This window comes from Rhyacophila brunnea, unplaced genomic scaffold (assembly GCF_057557595.1).
Source record: "Rhyacophila brunnea isolate RB1 unplaced genomic scaffold, BYU_Rbru_1.0 scaffold_2, whole genome shotgun sequence".
Taxonomy (NCBI): domain Eukaryota; kingdom Metazoa; phylum Arthropoda; class Insecta; order Trichoptera; family Rhyacophilidae; genus Rhyacophila; species Rhyacophila brunnea.
The window spans coordinates 22,880,212-22,900,295 of NW_028232859.1; the positions used below are offsets into that span (position 1 = coordinate 22,880,212).

The 20,084-nt window shown below is 33.0% G+C and overlaps 1 protein-coding gene across 1 annotated transcript; it reads right to left on the reverse strand.

Moving 5' to 3' along the window:
* Positions 1-4,934: 4,934 nt before the first annotated feature.
* LOC147072067 (A disintegrin and metalloproteinase with thrombospondin motifs adt-2-like) lies at positions 4,935-18,874 on the reverse strand. Its single transcript, XM_085947475.1, has 12 exons — positions 18,676-18,874; positions 17,863-18,059; positions 14,928-15,111; positions 13,545-14,003; positions 10,880-11,091; positions 8,463-8,654; positions 7,707-7,835; positions 7,235-7,493; positions 6,596-6,817; positions 6,284-6,407; positions 5,752-5,927; positions 4,935-5,416 (listed from the first exon to the last, which is right to left on the reverse strand). Exons 1-12 carry the CDS (start codon positions 18,763-18,765, stop codon positions 5,162-5,164), a joined length of 2,499 nt encoding a protein of 832 aa, XP_085803601.1. The 5' UTR covers positions 18,766-18,874; the 3' UTR covers positions 4,935-5,161.
* Between the last annotated feature and the right edge of the window lie 1,210 nt (positions 18,875-20,084).

Here is a 20,084-nt window from a genome sequence, read left to right on the forward strand (position 1 = left end):
AATTAGCTTGAAAATATTTTTTGTCTCTTTTTTCCTGGAATAACTTGAATAATTGATGACATTTCTGTGCAACTGAGTCTTTCGAATTTTTAATCAATCACATCAATATAAATAATTATAAAGTTTCAGCGAGTTAAATTCTTCATACCTACATCAAGTCCATATTATCTACTTCTCTAAGACACCGCATTCTCTATACTTTCGAAACTTATTTCGTTATTCACGGTTATGTCTTATTTATATTTGTTGAATAATCGTGAATTTAGCTGTCCCGCGCGGGACAATCTATTTTTGCATAGGATCCCGCAAAAATCGGGACGTCTGGGAACGCTGCCTATAAGATAACACTCTCTTGTTCACGTGTGTACGTATCTACATATTGATAAATATTTCAAAATCATTCATTAACATAATTGTATTTCATAATCACATACTTTCATAGTTTCAAGTGAAATCCGTTGAAATTACACCGTTGTCTAAATACGTATGAGTGTTGCTATAAAAATGTATCATTCATAATTATTGCTGTATTATGGAATTTATGGACATTGATGTCAATTCTCATTAAGGCTATGCTACATTGCTACAGTTATGTTGACACTAGAATAAAGAGCGCTGTTATCAATTTGTAGATACCAGCTTTACGAGCACATGTCATTCGTAGTATCTATTTTGAAACCACCTGACAAACGGACAATATGATATTGATAAGACGTCGAATGTTATATTATCATTAGCCGTTTCTTGAACCAATTAGTAGAAATTACAGTGCCATAATTTTGTAGTTCTTAGCACTAAAGGCATGTTTACACGGGTTTAGTACTAATGATTAATACTACGCTCGTGTAAACACGCCCTAACATAATGAACTTGTCATTAGGTAGTCGGAATAATTGTATTAGCATTTGTAATAGTAATCCACTTTAACAATATACTAACATTTTCCTATTTAAAACCGCAAAATAATTAAGTAGGTAATATAGGTTTCAGATAACTTTAAGACCGATAGTATAACTTCTACAATGTCTAGCTAAAAATATAAACAAACTGTCAATAGGGAAAACTAAGAAAATATAATTCTTTAAAAACTGTTATGTTATATTTTATATTATTATCCTTATTTAGTGCACCATATTCATATTAATAATCAATGGTATACTTTGAATAAAACTTATTACCTACATTATATAGGTACTTACAATGTAAAATTGAACAATTAGCAAATTGATGATATTGCCGTTAATAATAACAGGTAGGCTATATAAAATAAAATAATCAATACACAAGAATAATTACAGAGAGATTTAAAAAATGCGCGATGAATTCTGTTATGTACGTTCGATTGGACCAAATTACCCCGGTCTGTAATCTTGATGTCCGTCGCCTGGCAGTTACGTCCCATGGGGTAGGCAGATCATGCGTTGTTTAAGGGCGGCACATTATAAAAAGGTGGCAATAGAAGAAATGAATCGAAGCTTCGGCGGTTTTCTATGAAGCGTGCGATACAGTCACTTCATTAGAAAGTGCTTACCAATGTCCAAACATATCACAAGGCAGCCGCGAAACTTTTCAGTACCACAGTACCTCAGACCTCCAATTTCCTAACACTACCACTGTTTAATAGTAGCTTTCGTTGAAATGCTCTAATCCTCAGTAGATGGTGTGTATGTAAAATTAAACTATTTAATATAGCCGAAAATGAAGGCGTAATAAAATATGTTGGAATGTACATAACAAAATTCAAATGCAATTTTAAAAATTAAAATAAAGAAGAGACCATTCTTAGTCTGACTAAGGGCGGCACTTTCCCGGGATGTCATTGCGTCATCTGGAGACTGAAGGAAAATAGCTGGATACCCACATAAATAGTGCATGAAATGAACTATTTAAATAAATTATGAATTCCAGTGGTCACGGCCACGGGAAACCCTTATTGCATCATGTCGAAATATGCCACATGGGAAAACATCCACGTAGGTAGACCGTAATCGTAATAGCAAGGCTATGGGGATAATGAACAGATTCTCAGCAGGTCGAACTCCAAGTCTAATTAATCTACGTTCGTTGATTTCTGGCATGACGGCAACCATGGTAATTGGTAACCCTCCTCTGAGTTTCGATAATTTGATTATATCTTCTGTTAACTTCACTACTCAGTATGTATTTATATGGTGTTACTTATGTACATAATCATAATCAAGTCGATATGATTACGAAACTACTAGTCTTCAAAATCCTGCCAATGTGGGTTGAATAACGTTAAATTAGGTAGATAGGTACTTCACTTGTACAAACAATTCTGGGGTCGAAATATATAACTTTACGAACCGGAGCTCCGATAATTTCTTTTCGAAAAATACTAACATATTGATGTCATTTTATGTAAGTAAGTAGGTACATTATACAAAAATAAGTGTGTTATACCTAATTATTTTGTTATATACCTACCAAACTCAGGTGGGCAAATGAAATAACAGTCTTTAAACTTTTGGCATGAAAGAATAGAGCGTCCAAATGCAGTCATAATTATTTTTTACCATGATTTCGACAAATATCGTAGAAACTATAAACTTTTAAAATATGTATATAGAGTAAGTGAATTTAATTACTTTTTAATAATTGACCAATCGATACTTAATATTTAATTTTTCCACGAGGCGGGTCGATAATGTTGGAGATTTCATGAACCGGAGATGAGATGCGGAGCGCTCCGGTTTGTTTCGAGCCTCGAAACAATCATGATAATATGCATACGCTCAGATGGCACTAATTTAAACAGGTAGGTACGAAGGTATCCACTGTAAACTTTTCTATGAACTGTGAACTTAACAAAAAAAAAACACAGAAACAGAATTCGCATTTAGGAATCGTGACTGACTAAAACTGTTTCTTTGTAGGGTAGTACCTAAATACGTAGTAAGTATAGTCGTGTTCGTGAGAAAAAGCAAACAAATAATTATTAATGCCATTAAATAGTAATTCTACATGCCTATATTTAAAAAACCAAACATTGGTATTTTTTTCTCAAGTTTTTATCCTCGAAGAATACAGTCATTGCAGACTGAAGAGGAAAGCCAATACATTTCACGACTGGTCCTACCTTTCCGCCCCTCCCGTTCTCTATGGATGACCTGTCATTGTCTATAGAGTGCTAAAACTGACGCGTCTGTCGTGACTTGTCGGAGTAATCTTAGTTTTAGATTTCTTTCAGATTATTTTAACGTATCTTGGAGACCTTGGAGTTCATCTGATTCTGATTTAGTGGTTCTGTGTTATTAATAATTTGAAGTCATGATCAAAGTAAGTAAACTTCTTCTGTGTATAATAATATCATAATACACTAGGACGTTTGTCAATGTGACAGTCGATTCTAAACGACAACAACTAATAACTTATTTATACTCTTCAGTCATTATAGAATACCAAACTCTGCTTGCAAGTTTTTTTTATCAATAAATAGTATGCACGTACCACTCGTTGCTTGTGCAAGAAGTTATGCTCAGGCTTTATTAATCTAAAGATGGCGATGATACAGTTCAAGAACGATTATTTCTGATGATAATATCATTGGCACTTAGAAAGTAATCAAATGCAGGGCATTCGGTAATGTTATATGCAGGCGCACACACAAGGGGGGGGGGGGGGGTTCGGGACCGGACCACTCCCCCAGAATAGGAAAAAATATAAATTATTTTGTTAAATAGAATATTACTCCTTCTTCTTTTTCGTCAAGACTGCATGACTGATGTTCGTGACTCTGATGATTTGCTGACAAACAGCCTTATCAACGGACTGGCCTGACTCTTCTCGTTATTCTACGACGCGCAGGGGCTGTCGGCACTGAAAGAACCATAGCATTCATAAATTGGTGCGCATATCTGGGGTATCAAATGTTTTCTTTAATATTAAGACATACAGCTTAAAGACAAGACAGCGAAGACGACACAAACTGACACTAACGATCCTAAAAATATTATGACTGTTGGGCAACGCGCATTCGACAACCACTTAGCAAAGACTTGTAGTAAGTTATAACTACAGGCCAGATCTTCATCGCTATACTCAATGTGCGGTGTCTGTGGGTATGGAGAATGTACCCGGAGTAAGTATTAGGGTAAATGTGAAAGTCAGTGGCATGTCCTAGTTTTTATTAATCCTGCCCCTCTCACCGCCTTAAAAATCAATAATAAATTATTACGGATATTTTTTCGAATAAATAATATTTTTATGTGTGCGCGCCTGGTAACGTGTAATATTTTTAAATATAAATGTATAAAAACACAAAGGCTTGGCGGCAGAGTTTAAATTAGTATTATTTTTTATTATTAATAAAAGATTGAAGTGAATCGAATTATATTGTTTAGATTCACACCAATGCATACATAATAGCATTCATAAATAATAAAAATCTTACACTTCAAGCTATATTATTTGCTTTATTGTTGACAATAAACTCATTGAAAAATGTGTTGCAAGATAAATATTTTATAAAAATAATATTAAAATTCTCATCTCAAACGCATTACACTTTTTGTATTAGCGTAAACAGCTAACTCATAACGAAAAAAGTTACCATTAAAAGAAAATTTATCTAAAAATATATGTAATATTTAACACGAATTTAATGCAGTACTTATAATATTTATTACAACAATATCAAATAAGCAGCTTTATGGACAATATAGGAAATACCATTTTTGTATAACATTAATAATACTAAATTGTGATTATTTTATAAAACATAATTATTATAAGTACTTAAGTATGTTTAAAATTGAATACTATTTGACTAGACTTTTATTACTACTTACTTACCAATTTCATAATATTATTATAATATTAGGTATTGTGTGTTCTATAATGAATACATAAATATTGTTCTGTGATGTGTAAATGAATATTTTAATATAGGTAAATAATAATAAATTATTATTGTCAAAATAAAAACAATCCTTATGTTTATTTATAGAAATGTGAATCATTTTCTATCTAGTTAGCATTCTACAAAACATGAGCTTCCTTATATTATTATTTAAATATATTTTTAACGCTAAATTTAACAATATTTTTTGACCTACCTACTTATTTCGTACTTTTTTCATAAATCATTTAACCAATAAACATTGCTAGGGTCACATGCATTTTTTTATTATCAAGTCTCTTAAGATTCACAGCTTTCCGCTTCTTCTTCAACTGCTGACGCGGGCAATTCCAAGTAATCGTGATCAATCCAGTCATCTTCGGTGGGGTGCAAAGCCTGGCCAGGTTCCAGACTAGTCAGTAGAGGACGCCCATCTGACCCAAGGGATAGGTACTTCAACACAGCTGGTGGCAGAGGATTTGTGTGAGGTCTTGCGTTTCCTGGGAGAGGAACGTCTTCGCCAAGAGTGCCCCAGAGTTTTGAGAACTTAAAGCTCTAAAAGAATGAAACATATCCATTAAAAGAATTTAAATAATAACAGTTCTCAACTCCAATATCAATATAATCATCATGAGTGGTAGAGTGTTTAATAATCTTAAACTTACTTTATAGTATTTAGATCTTATAATAATATTTTTTACATATAATGTCATAAAACCGTAGCGTATTATTTGTAATTAATACAATCGACTAACTAAGAGAAGGACACATCGGTAGTATGTAAGTACCTAAGTGTTTCTTATTTGACCTAGCCGCGGGTATATTTCTTATGTATTTTCAAGTGAATTAGTAGGTACTCGTAGTTGGATAGTTTGCAAAAACAAGTTTACCTCGGGAAGGCAATGATGCTGCAAACAAAAATAATTTTCTTTTCCATTATTATGGCACCAGGTCCCATCAGGGAAGTATGGATCCACTCCTAAATCATTCAGATCAATTCGAGGGGTGTAGAAGCTTCCTGTGTCAGCTCGTCTACAGAACACTGCGCAGGCCATCCACAATCGAGCTAAAATACAGAAAATATGATATAATTACTGTTTAGGTATCATACAAAAATAACTGATAAAATTATAGGGTTTCAATTTATAAAGTTCAGTAAGTGTGTCTATAGTAAGTGTAATAGTCTAAGCTAAGATTGGGATAAGTAAATGTTACTTTTGTATCTTGAAGGAAAATTTAGAAGGAAATAATAATATTATTATAATGGACCGAGTACTCACTGCCATCTGTGATTGATTTTAAAATACTGTTTCTATTCACAAAATTGTTTTTAAATACCCGTATGTGCCAACTTGAGAAATAAAAATACCTACATTAGTTTTGTTTTTAAATAATATTTAGATGTTTGGGGTAAAACCTTACATTCTTCGTGAGGAGCCTGCAATCCTGCGCCTTTAGCATCTAATTCTGGTAGCCTTTTACTGAATTCTTTGCATTTCTTTGAAGCAAAATCTCCAACAGATATTCTCTTCGTCTTAGAACAAACCTATAATAAATTAATCGGTTTTTAATTAATTATTCAATAATTATTCACCTCTGTAGTTAAAATTATTAATTTTGATACTTTTCATCCTCCTTTGCTCAACATAATAAATTAATTCATTACATTGAACAGCCTTGAATACGTAGATGTAAACACATTATCGATATCATATTATCAGATGTATTGCTCACCTTATCATCCTTGCAAAGATTTACTTCAAATGAGCTTCCTTCGCATCCCTCCTCCGTGTTCACAGGCTTCGGATTATTACATGATCGGCTCTTGTTCAGAAATCCTCGACTTTTAATTACGCAACCTGATCCGCAAGGACCAGACTTCCACTTGCTCCAGCCTCCGTGGACGACGTTTGGCTTCTTCTTTTCCATCTTCACACAACTTCCACCCTGGCACCACTGCAATTGTAAAACTGTTATAAGCATTTGAGATAGCCGGTGAAATTCACTATTATCCCACTAATTAAACATCTTGTTGATACGACTTAGACAGCTCCTGTAGCAGTCTAATATTAGCATATACGTAGCCTACCTTATATATACATATTTATATATTTTAATTTATCGTAGTGTTGAAAACAATAATTGTTCAAGAGTTTTTCAACCCCAATTAAGACATCAATTTTCAAAACCTATCCAAACCATTCCTATAAACTATTATCTAAAATGAAAATGAAAAGTTCCTACAATTTTCGACTATATCCTATGATCGTGTATGTCTTACCTCAGTTATTTATGGAATAATATATTTTCATTTTAGTCTATAATATTGTTATTTATGTTATGTTTTATGAAATTTAGAGTTATATGACTTACCAATCCTTTTCCACAGTCAGTTCCTTCCAAGGCCGGCCCGGCATAATAATATCCACTTCGATGAGGAGTCTTGCACTGCAATTGCTGACAAACTCCTGGTAGCGTTCCTCCGATTAGACTAACCCTCGCATCCTTGTCTCTGAGAAGCAGTTCGCATTGTCGTTTGGCTCCCCACGTCTGCCCTGGTGCATCTTGGAATCGTCCATGGTTGCGGTCGGCAGGAACTGGTCCCGGTTTATCCATCAGGCATTTATAGGTGCTGGAAGCAATGGATAGTTCACATTACGTTTTATTGTCTATTTTTCTTTACAGAAACCATGCACAATCAAGCTCTATAATGGCAAATCAATCGATTTTGCTAGGTAATAGGTATACAAGTATAACGTCGCAAATGGTTTCAGAGAAGTACTTATTCATAATTTGTGATTGTGTAAAAAATATTTTATAATCTAAAAATTTAAATAGGACATACCTAAGTTTTGCCATAACATTAGCACTGCAAGTGGACCACACTGTTTCTCCATTGGTTCCTCTCGATGGAGACATTATGAAACCTTCTTTTGGACAAGAGTTACCACTGCTGTCATGATGCATGCCTAAACTGAAAGTAAAATAAATTAATTAACTTTTTATACGACATGTTATAAGCATTTTTTAGCTTCATCCAAAGATTTTGAGATCAACGCAAAACATCGTCGGTTCGGCGCTTGGCTCTAGGTCTGTCAAAAGTAGAAAAATAATCTGAAACGGTCAATTTTGAGAATTCTCATTTCTCGACATATCAGTGATTTTCTCGATAATCCGATAAATTCTTATTAGGTGAAAATAACAAAGGGAAAATTCAAACGCGAAAAAATTCAAGGTATACAAACTAAAAAAACCCTCGACTGTGTTATGGACATTTTTTCTTAAATTTTAAGTGGAAAGAAGCTATAAAATATTGCCGACAAGAAGAGGTGGTAATTTGATTATAATGCTGATTTCTCAAAATTCCAGACAATTTTCGAGAAAGCAAATATTATTAATTTCGAGAATCTCAAGAAATCACAACCTAATCCTAAGCCACTTCCATCCAGGTTACTAACGTAAAATAGATAGGTATCCGAAAAATAATGCATATAGTGTGTGTATAATTTTGAAATTAGCTCATCCACTAGGTACTGACAACAACTCTGTTGAAGAAAATACGAAAATAAAATAGTATACATAATTGAAATAAAATACTTACTTATGTCCAATCTCGTGAGCCAAAATATATACTGAAGTGAAGCCCGCAGATGGATACGGTTTTCCGAAAGCATTTGTGGTTCCAAGTTCAGCAATAACACATGCGTATTTGTCAATGCAGACTCCTCCAACGGTTGCAAGGCCCATTGTCACACCGCTTTTCCTCCCGTTTTCAATGGCGTAAAAGTCCAAACTAAAGACATTAAGTAACTTCCTTAAAATAGCTGTATAGTATTGGAAAATGACAAATTGACAATGGATAAAATTATGTAAACACTAATATTCCACTGATATAGTACAAGGCTACAAAATGAATAAACGCCTACAAAAAATATTTAAGCAACCTGCAAAGCAGCTTTTTATTTGTTAGTGTCGGCCTAGACTAGTATAATAATATTATTATTATGTTATTGTAGCGATAGTCGGTGATCTCGTACATGTAAAATACATATATAAAAATTAGGCAGGTATATTCGGCTGAAACCTCTGAATGCAGATCTAGCAAATTAAAAAAAAATTATGACTACCCTATGAAATGATAACGTTTATCGGATTTAGGCGTCTTATCAATAAGATCAATGAAAATCTGTCAATATATTAAAATGGCGCATCTCTTTTCACTGACGTGGTCACCAAAGCACACAGTTCCACCACTGAATGTGTGATATTTTCTTTAAAAGTCCATGACAGTCTGCATCAACTTTAGTAGATATGTAACAATGTCATTAATATTTTTTAAAAAGGGAGAACAATATAGGCCAAAGTTAGACTAATCCAAGGATGGGCAAGCTTTTCGCACTTAAAGGCGATATCCGATGTTTGTTGTTACTTGTTAGATAACACTAGCAAGTGCTTAAGAGAAAATAGGGAATGTAAACGATAATATTATATTTATATCATATTACTTATTATCTATTACATTCTTATCATTTCTATCTTTATAAATATCGACATTTTTAACAGACAAGATATAAAGGAAGCATTTTTTATAAAAACGAAACGAAATGAAAAAATATTATACAGTAAAAATAATAATTACAGATTAAAATCAAGGTATAGTTATGCAGTTATGTCTATCTCCATGCATAATGTGACTGTTTGCCGTCAGTTTAATTAATTATATCCACTTCAAAATTGAAGTGTAAATCAAGGGGTCGAATCGAATTGAAGAGTCTGTCGATAAAAAATATTATTCTTTCAAAAATCCATTTTTGTGCTTTTTTCAAATGCGTGCACCTCCAAATGTGACTAGGTACTATCTTTTTTGTAAAACCGATTAATCGGTCATTCTTTTTCTTTTTGCAAGCGATAAAATTGTCGAATATTTTCCAACGAAATTGCATTAATGATCTTCATTATCTTGTAAATCCAAATTTTTCACTGGTAGTTGGTTTGGTACGTTATTAAAGTCGACATTAATAGGGTTCAAAAACATTCTGTTTCGATATTTTTTGAAAGATAAAAAAAAATGTTTATTAAAAGTAACTTAATTTTCCTAAAATTATATGTAGAATTTTCTTGCCGTGCTCCAGTTCGACGTGAGAGCCACATTTTTATGGAAGAAAAAAGATAATCAAAGTAATTATTCAGAGTATTATTATGAAAATCCCTTTTTGCCTAATTTTCATATTTTCTTTACATTTTTGATTCTTCCTTTATTGCAAACATTTCGCTTATAGTAGAAATCGGATAGAAAGTTACAGAGGGACGAACACGAACTTCGATTTCTTTCGCATCTCCAACATACACCACTGCGGTTTTTTTAATACCTACCATTTAGTTTTAGGGTGCCATGATCAGATTTGTACACGCTAAGGACGCAGTAAAACGAAAGAGTTTGGAAACTACTGACAGTCGAGGACGCAACAAAACGCTTTTACTCAAAATGGTTTCTCGGAACGGAAAAAATAGAAAGCTACATCTCTTCTCACTCCTCGGAAACGTAAAAATAAATTCACATTAGGAGTGACATGTCGCGGGACATTCTCAGCGGAAGTTTATTCTAATCCGACTTTTTTAGAGTTAACACAAAATTATACGCAACATAGAAGTGCATGCGTGTATCGCACACTACTACACTGCACTAACACCAGTGCATTGTAAGTTCATTTTTAATAAATTTTGTAAAACACGAATTTTTCTCAATGAAGTTTTTCTTTCACAATGTATTTTATCAATTTTGGTTTATATCAATAATAAAGCTCAAATCATTTAGTTACCTACTAAAGCTTTATTAAACGCATTAAAATATTATTAGCTCATTAAACGTATAGGTAAATCACTATACAGTGACATAATACCTCTATGAGTGACATCGTGGGTACGGTGAAAGCGATTCGCAGTTGTATTGGTAATGATTGCTTTAGATTGATTGATTTATAATCAACAAATTCAATTTAATTGGCATTAAAAACTTACCCAGAAACGTAAAGGGCCATATCCCAATGATCAGGATTTTTATCGTCGGGGGGGTTGATTTTCTTCTGGTAATCACAAAATGAATCCAACAGCTGACCTCGTTCTCCGCCGAAGTGGGGCAAGTCTGCTGGCTGTCGCTTCATCAAGTCCAGGCGCACTAATGTCAGCTCGATGGTCGTACCAATACTTGGGTGATGGTAAAGAGCTTGTATCTACAAATAGGTATGCATAAAAACACCGCCATCAAGATGTATTGAGAAAAGTGGTTTTCGTTTGGTTGGTAAGTTTTACTCACAGAACAGATTAATAAGATATAAATGTGAAAGTTAGTCGCCACAGACCAAGGTTTTGATGTGAGATTCGGTTTATTTCTTTATGACGGTCAGATCATAAATCCAAGATATACGAAGCGTGCCAAGTGTCTCAAATAATATATTAAATAATACGCGTTTCGTTTACAAGAAAAAAAATAATGAACATTATGATTAATATGTAATTATTGAAAATAACATATTATTCTTTAACACTTGTTTAAGGTTATCCTACATTTCTTCATACTCGACAATTAAAACTGGTTACTGCCTCAGCCACAAGGCAACCCACTTCACTGTTCCCTGGTATTACATAATATTATCAAGAAGTTTTTCAATTCTCATTGTTAAATTTACATCAAAAAAATAAAATGATCAACAAACATTAATGAATGACAAAAGTTATATTATCAATATTGAAACCAGGCATTTCATTGTTAGATTATTAATTCAGCAAACGATGATGAGGTCCATTTTCACTACCTTCAATCAATAATCTACTTAAAAATACAAAATTATCAATATCTATTAAAATCATAGTCTCAATGAATTCATATTTTTGTTAAAAAAATGAACATTAATTACACCCATCTCCCACTAACACTGAAACGTAAATTGTTCAACCAATGCATTCATCCAATACTAACATACCTATGCATTTGAAACATATCGGCTTAACTATATTATAATGTATATATGGAAACTTTGCTGGTTGCATTAACTTTTTATTATTATAATATAAATTTCTGTAATCAATATGTAACTGTTTGTTTTCCTTAATAAAAAAAAAAATAAAAAAAAAAAATACCTTAAATTATTCAACAGAGATTTAATAACAAAGAATAATATAATGCGGTATTTTTGGGAATAACCAGGGAACTATAAGGGAGAAATAATGGGAACTGAAATACATAACGGGTAAGGCAATAGCAGGTAACCGACTCGAGTAAGGAAGAATCCGGGTTAAACTTACGTGTCAAGAATACGTGTTACGTCGAATACTGAAAACTGCTCTCGGTTTATGCATTTACGCTCATTTAATGTTGATGTATTACACACACTATTGCACGTGCATAATGCGTGCTTCATTTTCGTAGGACACTCACACATTGAAAACCCTGCATCAAGATGCTGCGCATTGAAAATAGCCTATCGGTATTCTATTTATTATCTGTTCTGTGGGAATAATGCACAAGATTAAAAAATATATACATGGCAGGAAGTGCTGGATATAATACAACGCATAAGTGGAGGTGAGCAGACACATTGCTCGAAGAACAAAATATTTTCATAAAGAGATAAAGAGCTGAATCTATGAGGTAATCAAGCTTAACGGAAGTACGCGGCAACTAAATACTAGATAATAATGAAGACACTAAGAAGGAGCTTTCATCTAGCAGTGGATCTAGAGTGGCTGAGAGAATGGTGACAATCATTAACTTGATCATTTTAACTGATCGCAATGCGGTAGGTACAAGATGTAGCATAATTTAAAAACCGTCGCATACGATTCTTTGAACTGCATAAAATGCATTTTTATGCGCGCGTTTTTTTATTATTGAACGCCCACACGTGCCGGAAATGATTGAAAAAGGAAAATCGAAATGTATATAGTATATACATAGTAACAGGACTTCAAACTAAGCGGGCGGTTCAATTTATTGTCATGCAGCTCAGTCTAAATTTTACAGAAAAAAATACAGTAATATGGCAACTGGTAACTGATTTAATATTAATGCATTTCAATGTTTTTTTTTTCTCAAATTTATTAAACCGACTTTCCACAAGTCTACAGTATGGTTTGGGTTGTCAAATTTAATTTATTTACGTTAATTAACTATCTTTGTATTCAACGAATAATTCACAAAATTTAACAAACATTATGTATTAAACATACATACGAGATTCGAGAATTTTATAAATCAAGAATACATATTTGTTTTCTCGATAAAATCAATCTCGAATTCTCGAGAAATATACATTATAAAATTACCTCTTCTTACCGAACAATTTTTTCACCGGGAAATTTAACAAATTACGTTCAGAATCAAAGTCAATAGTTCTTCCGGCCAAAATATGTTTTTATTGGGAACATTTTCAATAACGAATTTAAGTAATAATTCCGTTCGATATAAAAGTCGATGGGTTTTTTTCTTTTCTTATGCCAGAACTTTCGGTCGGCAGCTTAGCCTTGTAAAAAAATCTCAACCTTCCGAGCATCTCATTGATTATTTCTCGAGAAATGAGAATTTCAAAATTTCAGAAGATTAAGATTGGCCTTTTTTGATTATTTCTCTCGAGACGTGATTTCCCGATCACAACCTCTAGCTTCTGTCTATCACTTACACACTTACCCCGTTCATATAAGCAAGCAGCATATCCCGAATTTCCTTGTCGTTGTTATTCAAATATGGAGCAAATATTTTATATCCGGCCTCGTCAAAAAACATGGCCACCTCCACCGTATATTGAGACTTTTTCGCTTGGCGTTTTTTACGATAAAGAGTAAAATTTTCGTCAGAAATTGATGCTTCTTTATCGAAATTCTTATAAATTTCCTTCAGTTCTTCTGTGTCTTCACCTTCGTCACTTTCTTGCGGTGATACGCCTGCAGGTAATGGAATGAAGTCGTCAGAAAACATTTCGGGTGTCAGTGTTGCCCTGCGGACGATGTGTGGAATTCCTTCAAAGGATCTTTGTTCCCCTTCAGGCACCTCTTCTTCTAAAGCTTCTTGCAATTTGACGAAAGACTTAAGGCGGGGTGTCAGTGGTCGTATTTCTAATGTTGAGTTATCCAAAAAGACCAATCCGTGCTACAAATAAAAAAATATGTGGTTAATTATGTTATTTAAATTTAATCTTCTCTCATGTGGAAGTCAGCGGGTATGTATATAATACCTATTTACCCATACGATAAATCTAACATAGATGACCTCAAAATCTTTAGACACGTACAATATTTTATTAAAAGAAAGCAGATTTTAAAAGCCTAATTTGTATGCTAATAATGTCCTACATTGTTTCAGATCGCTTTCGCGCATTCACTTAAAAATAAAAGTATTATTTCAGCACATATATATACTCTATTCTATTCAATTAGGAGGCCAATAACTATTTTCAACCAAATCTCTTCGGATGTTGATATATTCCACTTAAGTGAGTTGAGTTTAGGTGGACGTTGATTTATATTTTTTTACAATAGGACCTCTCATTCGGTGTACTTAAAGTACTTTTTATGATGTTTCTAATTACTAATTTCTCACGATGGCCGAGCGGGTAACGTGTCGGCCTATAATTTCGTGGGCTCTGCATTTGAATCCTGGGTCTGGCAAAAAATCACGTGTTGTTTTTCAAAGTGTGTGTTGGACCCAGAGCTTAGTCCAATAAGTTAAGCAAGTCGCTAACATATATTTCTCGTAATCATATATAACATATAATCTGTGTGGAGGCCCTAATGATCTTTTTAGGATCGGACAAGGTAAAAAATACTGTATTTTTTGTATAAATATTGTTATACCGTTACACATTTCTTTATTTTTTCCTCCATTTCATGTTATAAACTCTTGAATTTATAGTTTGTATTGTTCAATAGATATATTATGTAAAAATGAATTTGAATACGTATATGCATTGTTATAAATTTTTCTGAAAATCGTTTGAGCGATTCGATTTCATATTCTCTTCAATAAATATATATATATACCTATTAGCGAAAGTCAAAATACATCTAAGCTTACAATGATCTTGTCTTGGCACATCGAAATGGCTGCAACAGAATCTCCATGTCTGTGAATATAATGGCAATCCAACCCTCCATTAAAATCAATAACTTCTGCAGGACCATCTTCAAAAACTCTTCTGTGAACTTTGAAGTTTGGCGCGACCAAATTTCTGTTCGGTCTCAATTTCAAATCGACTTGACTATAAGAAAAAAATGCATAATACATACGTGATTAACAAAGATAGAATAATAACATAATGACTGTCCATGTTTTTTAGTAGCATTGATGACCTGTGGGAAAAATGATTCTTGAATGGAGGCTATGAACGAAACATCAAAGACAACCTACATGGACGAATGATATTAGAAGAATTTCCGGACTATATTAAAGTCGAATCCTAAATCCAGGAGAGGACATCTACAACAGTCTGAAGAGGAAATAATAAATTTCTAAACACCGTTATATACATAATTTATTTGGAGATTTAAGCTGTTAAGATTTTTTAGTCGAACTACTGTTTTTAAATAATATTTCAATTATATATTTTAAAACTGTTGAGTCTCTGACTGTGTTCATTCGATTTTGAAACATTCCGAAATATCAGACGAAATTAAACGAAAATGTTCGTAAACATGATTCAGATGGCGCTAATTAATTGATGACCAATTAAATTTTCAATTGGGCTTGTAGTTAAACAATGTATGTCAATTAATGGTGAACTTACGTTTGTCTTGCGAACCGTTGCAGACCATCCTTATTGTGAAAATGAATCACCAACTTTAGGTTTTGATTTACTGATTAATTAAAATCTATTCAATATACATAATTTTAATACACATTGGATAATATACCTACCAGAAGAAATCTTTTTTGTGTGCTTTAACCAACTACTACATAATTACGCTGAATTTAACTAGTACGTGGTTCTTACATGAAATGCTCATCAAATTGCGTAAATGTTGACAATCGGTTTTTGTGTTTTAACTTAAGGTATCAAATTAATTGCCCTAATTACTAGCCGACGCCCGGATGCCTCCAAATTTTTTCATTCATAACGTATTCACGGGAATAAAAAAGGTGTGATAAAATCTATTCATTTTGGGTAAAATTTGCCCAATTCTCTTCTACCGGTTACAAAATTAACACATCGAAAACGAGTTAATTTGAAAAAATAAAAACGTGTTCATTGCATTTTTTACTCTTGTAAGAGTCGTAACAATGCGTCTTCTGCACATGTTTTGGTAATTTAGTGAGTTTTATCAAGTAAATAAACGAAATTAGTGGAGAGGTAAAAATTCGTCGCGGTGTAAGACAGGGTTGTATATTATCACCTCTGCTACTTAACATGTACTCAGAAGCTATTTTCAAGGAAGCCTTATAAGGTGAATCGGTGGGTATTTTGGTTAATGGGAAACATATTAACAATATACGATATGCCGATGATACTGTGCTGATTGCTGATAGTTTAAAGAGTTTACATCAACTGGTAGAAAAGGTTAATGAGGTCAGTAATTCTTATGGTTTAAAAATGAACCTCAAGAAAACAAAACTATTACTAGTATCAAAAATAGCGACACCAGACACCAACACAAATTTTGTCCTTAACAGCGAACCAATCGAACGTGTGACCCATTATAAATATTTAGGTACATGGGTCAACGAGAAATGGGACCAATCTCAGGAAATAAAAACTAGAATTGAGATCGGAAGGAGCGCCTTTCTCAAAATGAGACGCTTCCTTATCAATCGAGACCTTAACCTAGGTCTGAGACTGCGTATGGTACATTGTTACGTTCTCTCAATTCCTTTCTATTGTATGGAAGTATGGACGCTAAACCAAGAGATGTCACGGAGACTTGAAGCTTTCGAGATGTGGCTGTATAGACGCATCAAAGTTCTCAATCGAATGGGGAAGGACCGAGAAGTTCTACGTAGTATCAAAACCAGGAAACTACAGTACTTCGGCCACATTATGAGAGAACAAAAGTACAGCATTCCCCAACTTGTCATTCAAGGAAAGATCAATGGTAAGCGAGAGGACGGCGCCGAATTTCGTGGCTTAAGAACCTCCGTGATTGGTACGAGTGCAGCTCCACTGAACTGTTCCGGGTGGCAGACGACAAAGATAAGATCACCTTGATGGTGGCCGACCTCCGCTAGGGGATGGCACAATAAGAACAAGATCAAGTATATGTACCTACCTACCAATATTTACAGTTGAGTTCATGTAATACTACAGTCATTGTCAATAGTTATGCAATGTTAGAGAAAGACAGCTGATAAAATTTGCAACTCACAATTATTATTTATACACATAGCTAACCATGTGAGCGCACGTAAACATTTTTTTACATCTCAATATTACCAAGTGGTAAAAGTTAAAATTTAAAAAAGGTACATATTATGCCAAATTAACCGTTAGAATAATATATTCGTTATGGTGCCCCTGAATTAGTAAATTTCATATAGAAACAGAAGTTCATATACAAAATTGCCCGAAACTCAATTTTCTTTCAATTCTTTGATTGTAGACATATTCTATAGACATATTGTAGACAAACAATCATCATGAATAATTACTACCAAATAAATATTGATTCTCTCGCATCAGAGAAGGTTTTGCGACTTGGCGACTTAATTATTCAAAAAAAAATTATAATACTTCAATAAACTGCAGAAGATGAAAATTGAATAAATAGGTACATTAAAAAAAAGACAATTATAGAGATGCAATATTTACTTATTATTAAATGTATTTCGTATGCTAAAGAAAAAGGGAAATAAGTTAAAAATACTACTTTTAGGGAGAGTTGTAAGAGCACTGAGTTTCGGACAATTTTGTATGTGAACTTCTGTTCGACGACTTAATTTATTATACATTGACGGTGCAGATTACGCAGATATTATGTATTCGTGGAAATATTAAATAAAAAAACAAGTATTTACACACCGCCCAAATGCGTTAAATCCGTAATCGATGGATTCGTCGTCGTAAAGGAAATCGTCGTCTCCAGATTCTGTCAACTTTTGTGCAGACTTTGGCAGTACCACTGGCATGTAGACCACCTGGTACTCAGGAACGTCATGGCGCTGAGCCGATCCGAAATAATAGCCCAACTCCGGAGCTGTCATGAATTCATGGATGTTCTGTAAGAAATATGAAGCAGTAACGTTATATAGGTAACATTACTTTTTATGAAAACTCATTGTATTTCAAAATGCATTGGCGTTCATTAATAATGTCCCTGGAAAACACAGACATCCTTTTTTATCGACTGATATTCAATATTCAATGTGATACATTTAATAGATCCATTAAAATATTTTGAGTTCTGTGTATCATTCTTGTCCAATTTTGAAAGAAATATTTAAACCAAAAATACTCGATGACAGAATTTCAAAATAAATGCACATAGAATTGGTATAATTTTGCGTGTTGAGTGGGCAAGCTAAATTGTATTAACTTATTTACAAATTAACTATTAATACTGACAATAATTTAATATTGCCACTGTTATAATTTTATGTTGTAGTATTAGTTTTTAGTAAGTCCCACATTACACTACATAAGTATGCTAACTTATTATTATGCTAACTTATTATGCTTATTTAAAAATATGTTTGTCGCATAGAGAATACAATAAAAAACATAAATATAATAATTATGTAAGTATAACTCGTAATTTAGATATTAATCGTAGCTATAACAAAATATTTTAATTCATTATACCTTGCATTCTAGGTACCTACGTATACTACTTACTTGTGATCTAGGACTAAATCCATCATTACCACATATTAATAAACTAAATAAAAATGTTTTTAAAGCCAACGTGGGGATGTATAGATACATTTTGACAAATCACAGAAATACTTTGAAAATGTAATAATTGTAATCTAAAAATTCTGCATTATTAGGCGAGGATCGACCTGCATGCACTTAAAATAAAAATATGGAACTGAACTTCAAAAAGTCTACTCATTGTTTATATACAAAACTTTTGTCGAGGAGGTACCTACCTGACAACGAAGTAAAATTCTGTTTCTTGAATGCTAATATGATAAACGCCATGCAGGTTATTAAAATATTTTACAGTTCAATGGGGAAAAAGACTTCTCAAAAACGAAAGCACCTTGTGTCATGTTGTACGCACACCTTTCGCTTTACATATATCTACTGACGCGTTACTTTTTCACACATTTTCATATTTCATTCTTCTCGGCTCGTTTTTTAACCTCGCACAAAAATCTGCAATCAACCTGTGTTTAAAAAACATATTTTTATGTTTTAATAAATTATTGAAAAATCATACACTGGTCGATATACTTTACAAAAGGGCGATAGCTAAGATAATCAATTTCTATATAAACTATGAAAAAAGACGTAAATTTTGAATGATTTAGCTTTCAGCGAGTTTTATAGAGAAATCACAGATGGTTACATTTTGAAGAAGACAAAACATCGTTCATTACATAATATTATATTTACTTACAAACTAAAGATAATATTAAAATATACATAAAACGATTGGGTAGCAGAGTGTATTAAAAATAAAACTTCTGCGTTTGCTATTATTTCATTAATATCTTCTAGTGGTTTTATTATCATTCAAGGAAAGATCAATGGGAAGCGTAGCAGAGGACGGCGTCGCATTTCGTGGCTTAAGAACCTCCGTGATTGGTAAGAGTGCAGCTCCACTGAACTGTTCCGGGTAGCAGACGACAAAGATAAGATCGCCTTGATGGTGGCCGACCTCCGCTAGGGGATGGCACAATAAGAAGAAGATGAAGTGGTTTTATAATTTAAATAAAATATCAAATTATGTTTTTCTTTATAATAATGATATTGATAAAATATGTAGTTATTATAAACAATCGATTTTCTATGAATAAATATGATCTAAATCAATAATAATTATTAACCGTTTGATCTTCTGTAAATTGCATATCAACTGATAATGTTATAAATTATTATAATATGCATCTACTTACTTTACTTTCTATAAGTAATGACTTATTGTAGCCTTTCTATAATTAATCATTGTGCATGTGATAGTTAAATTTGTGTATTATTATGATCTGTCCAAACAATGTATTTTCCAGAGACAACCATTTCCCGTAAACAAACCTATATTATGTGAAATCCCACATTCTTGGCTAAAAAAACTTTAC

Bases quoted from the DNA above. Each gene is read 5' to 3' on its own strand.
- LOC147072067 (XM_085947475.1), bottom strand. From the start codon at position 18,765: ATGTATCTATACATCCCCACGTTGGCTTTAAAAACATTTTTATTTAGT. The intron at 6,818-7,234 runs GTAAGTCATATA...TTACAATTGCAG, and splicing joins CTGACTGTGGAAAAGGATTG to TGGTGCCAGGGTGGAAGTTG. The intron at 5,928-6,283 runs GTAAGGTTTTAC...TCTGTATTTTAG, and splicing joins GCAGGCTCCTCACGAAGAAT to CTCGATTGTGGATGGCCTGC.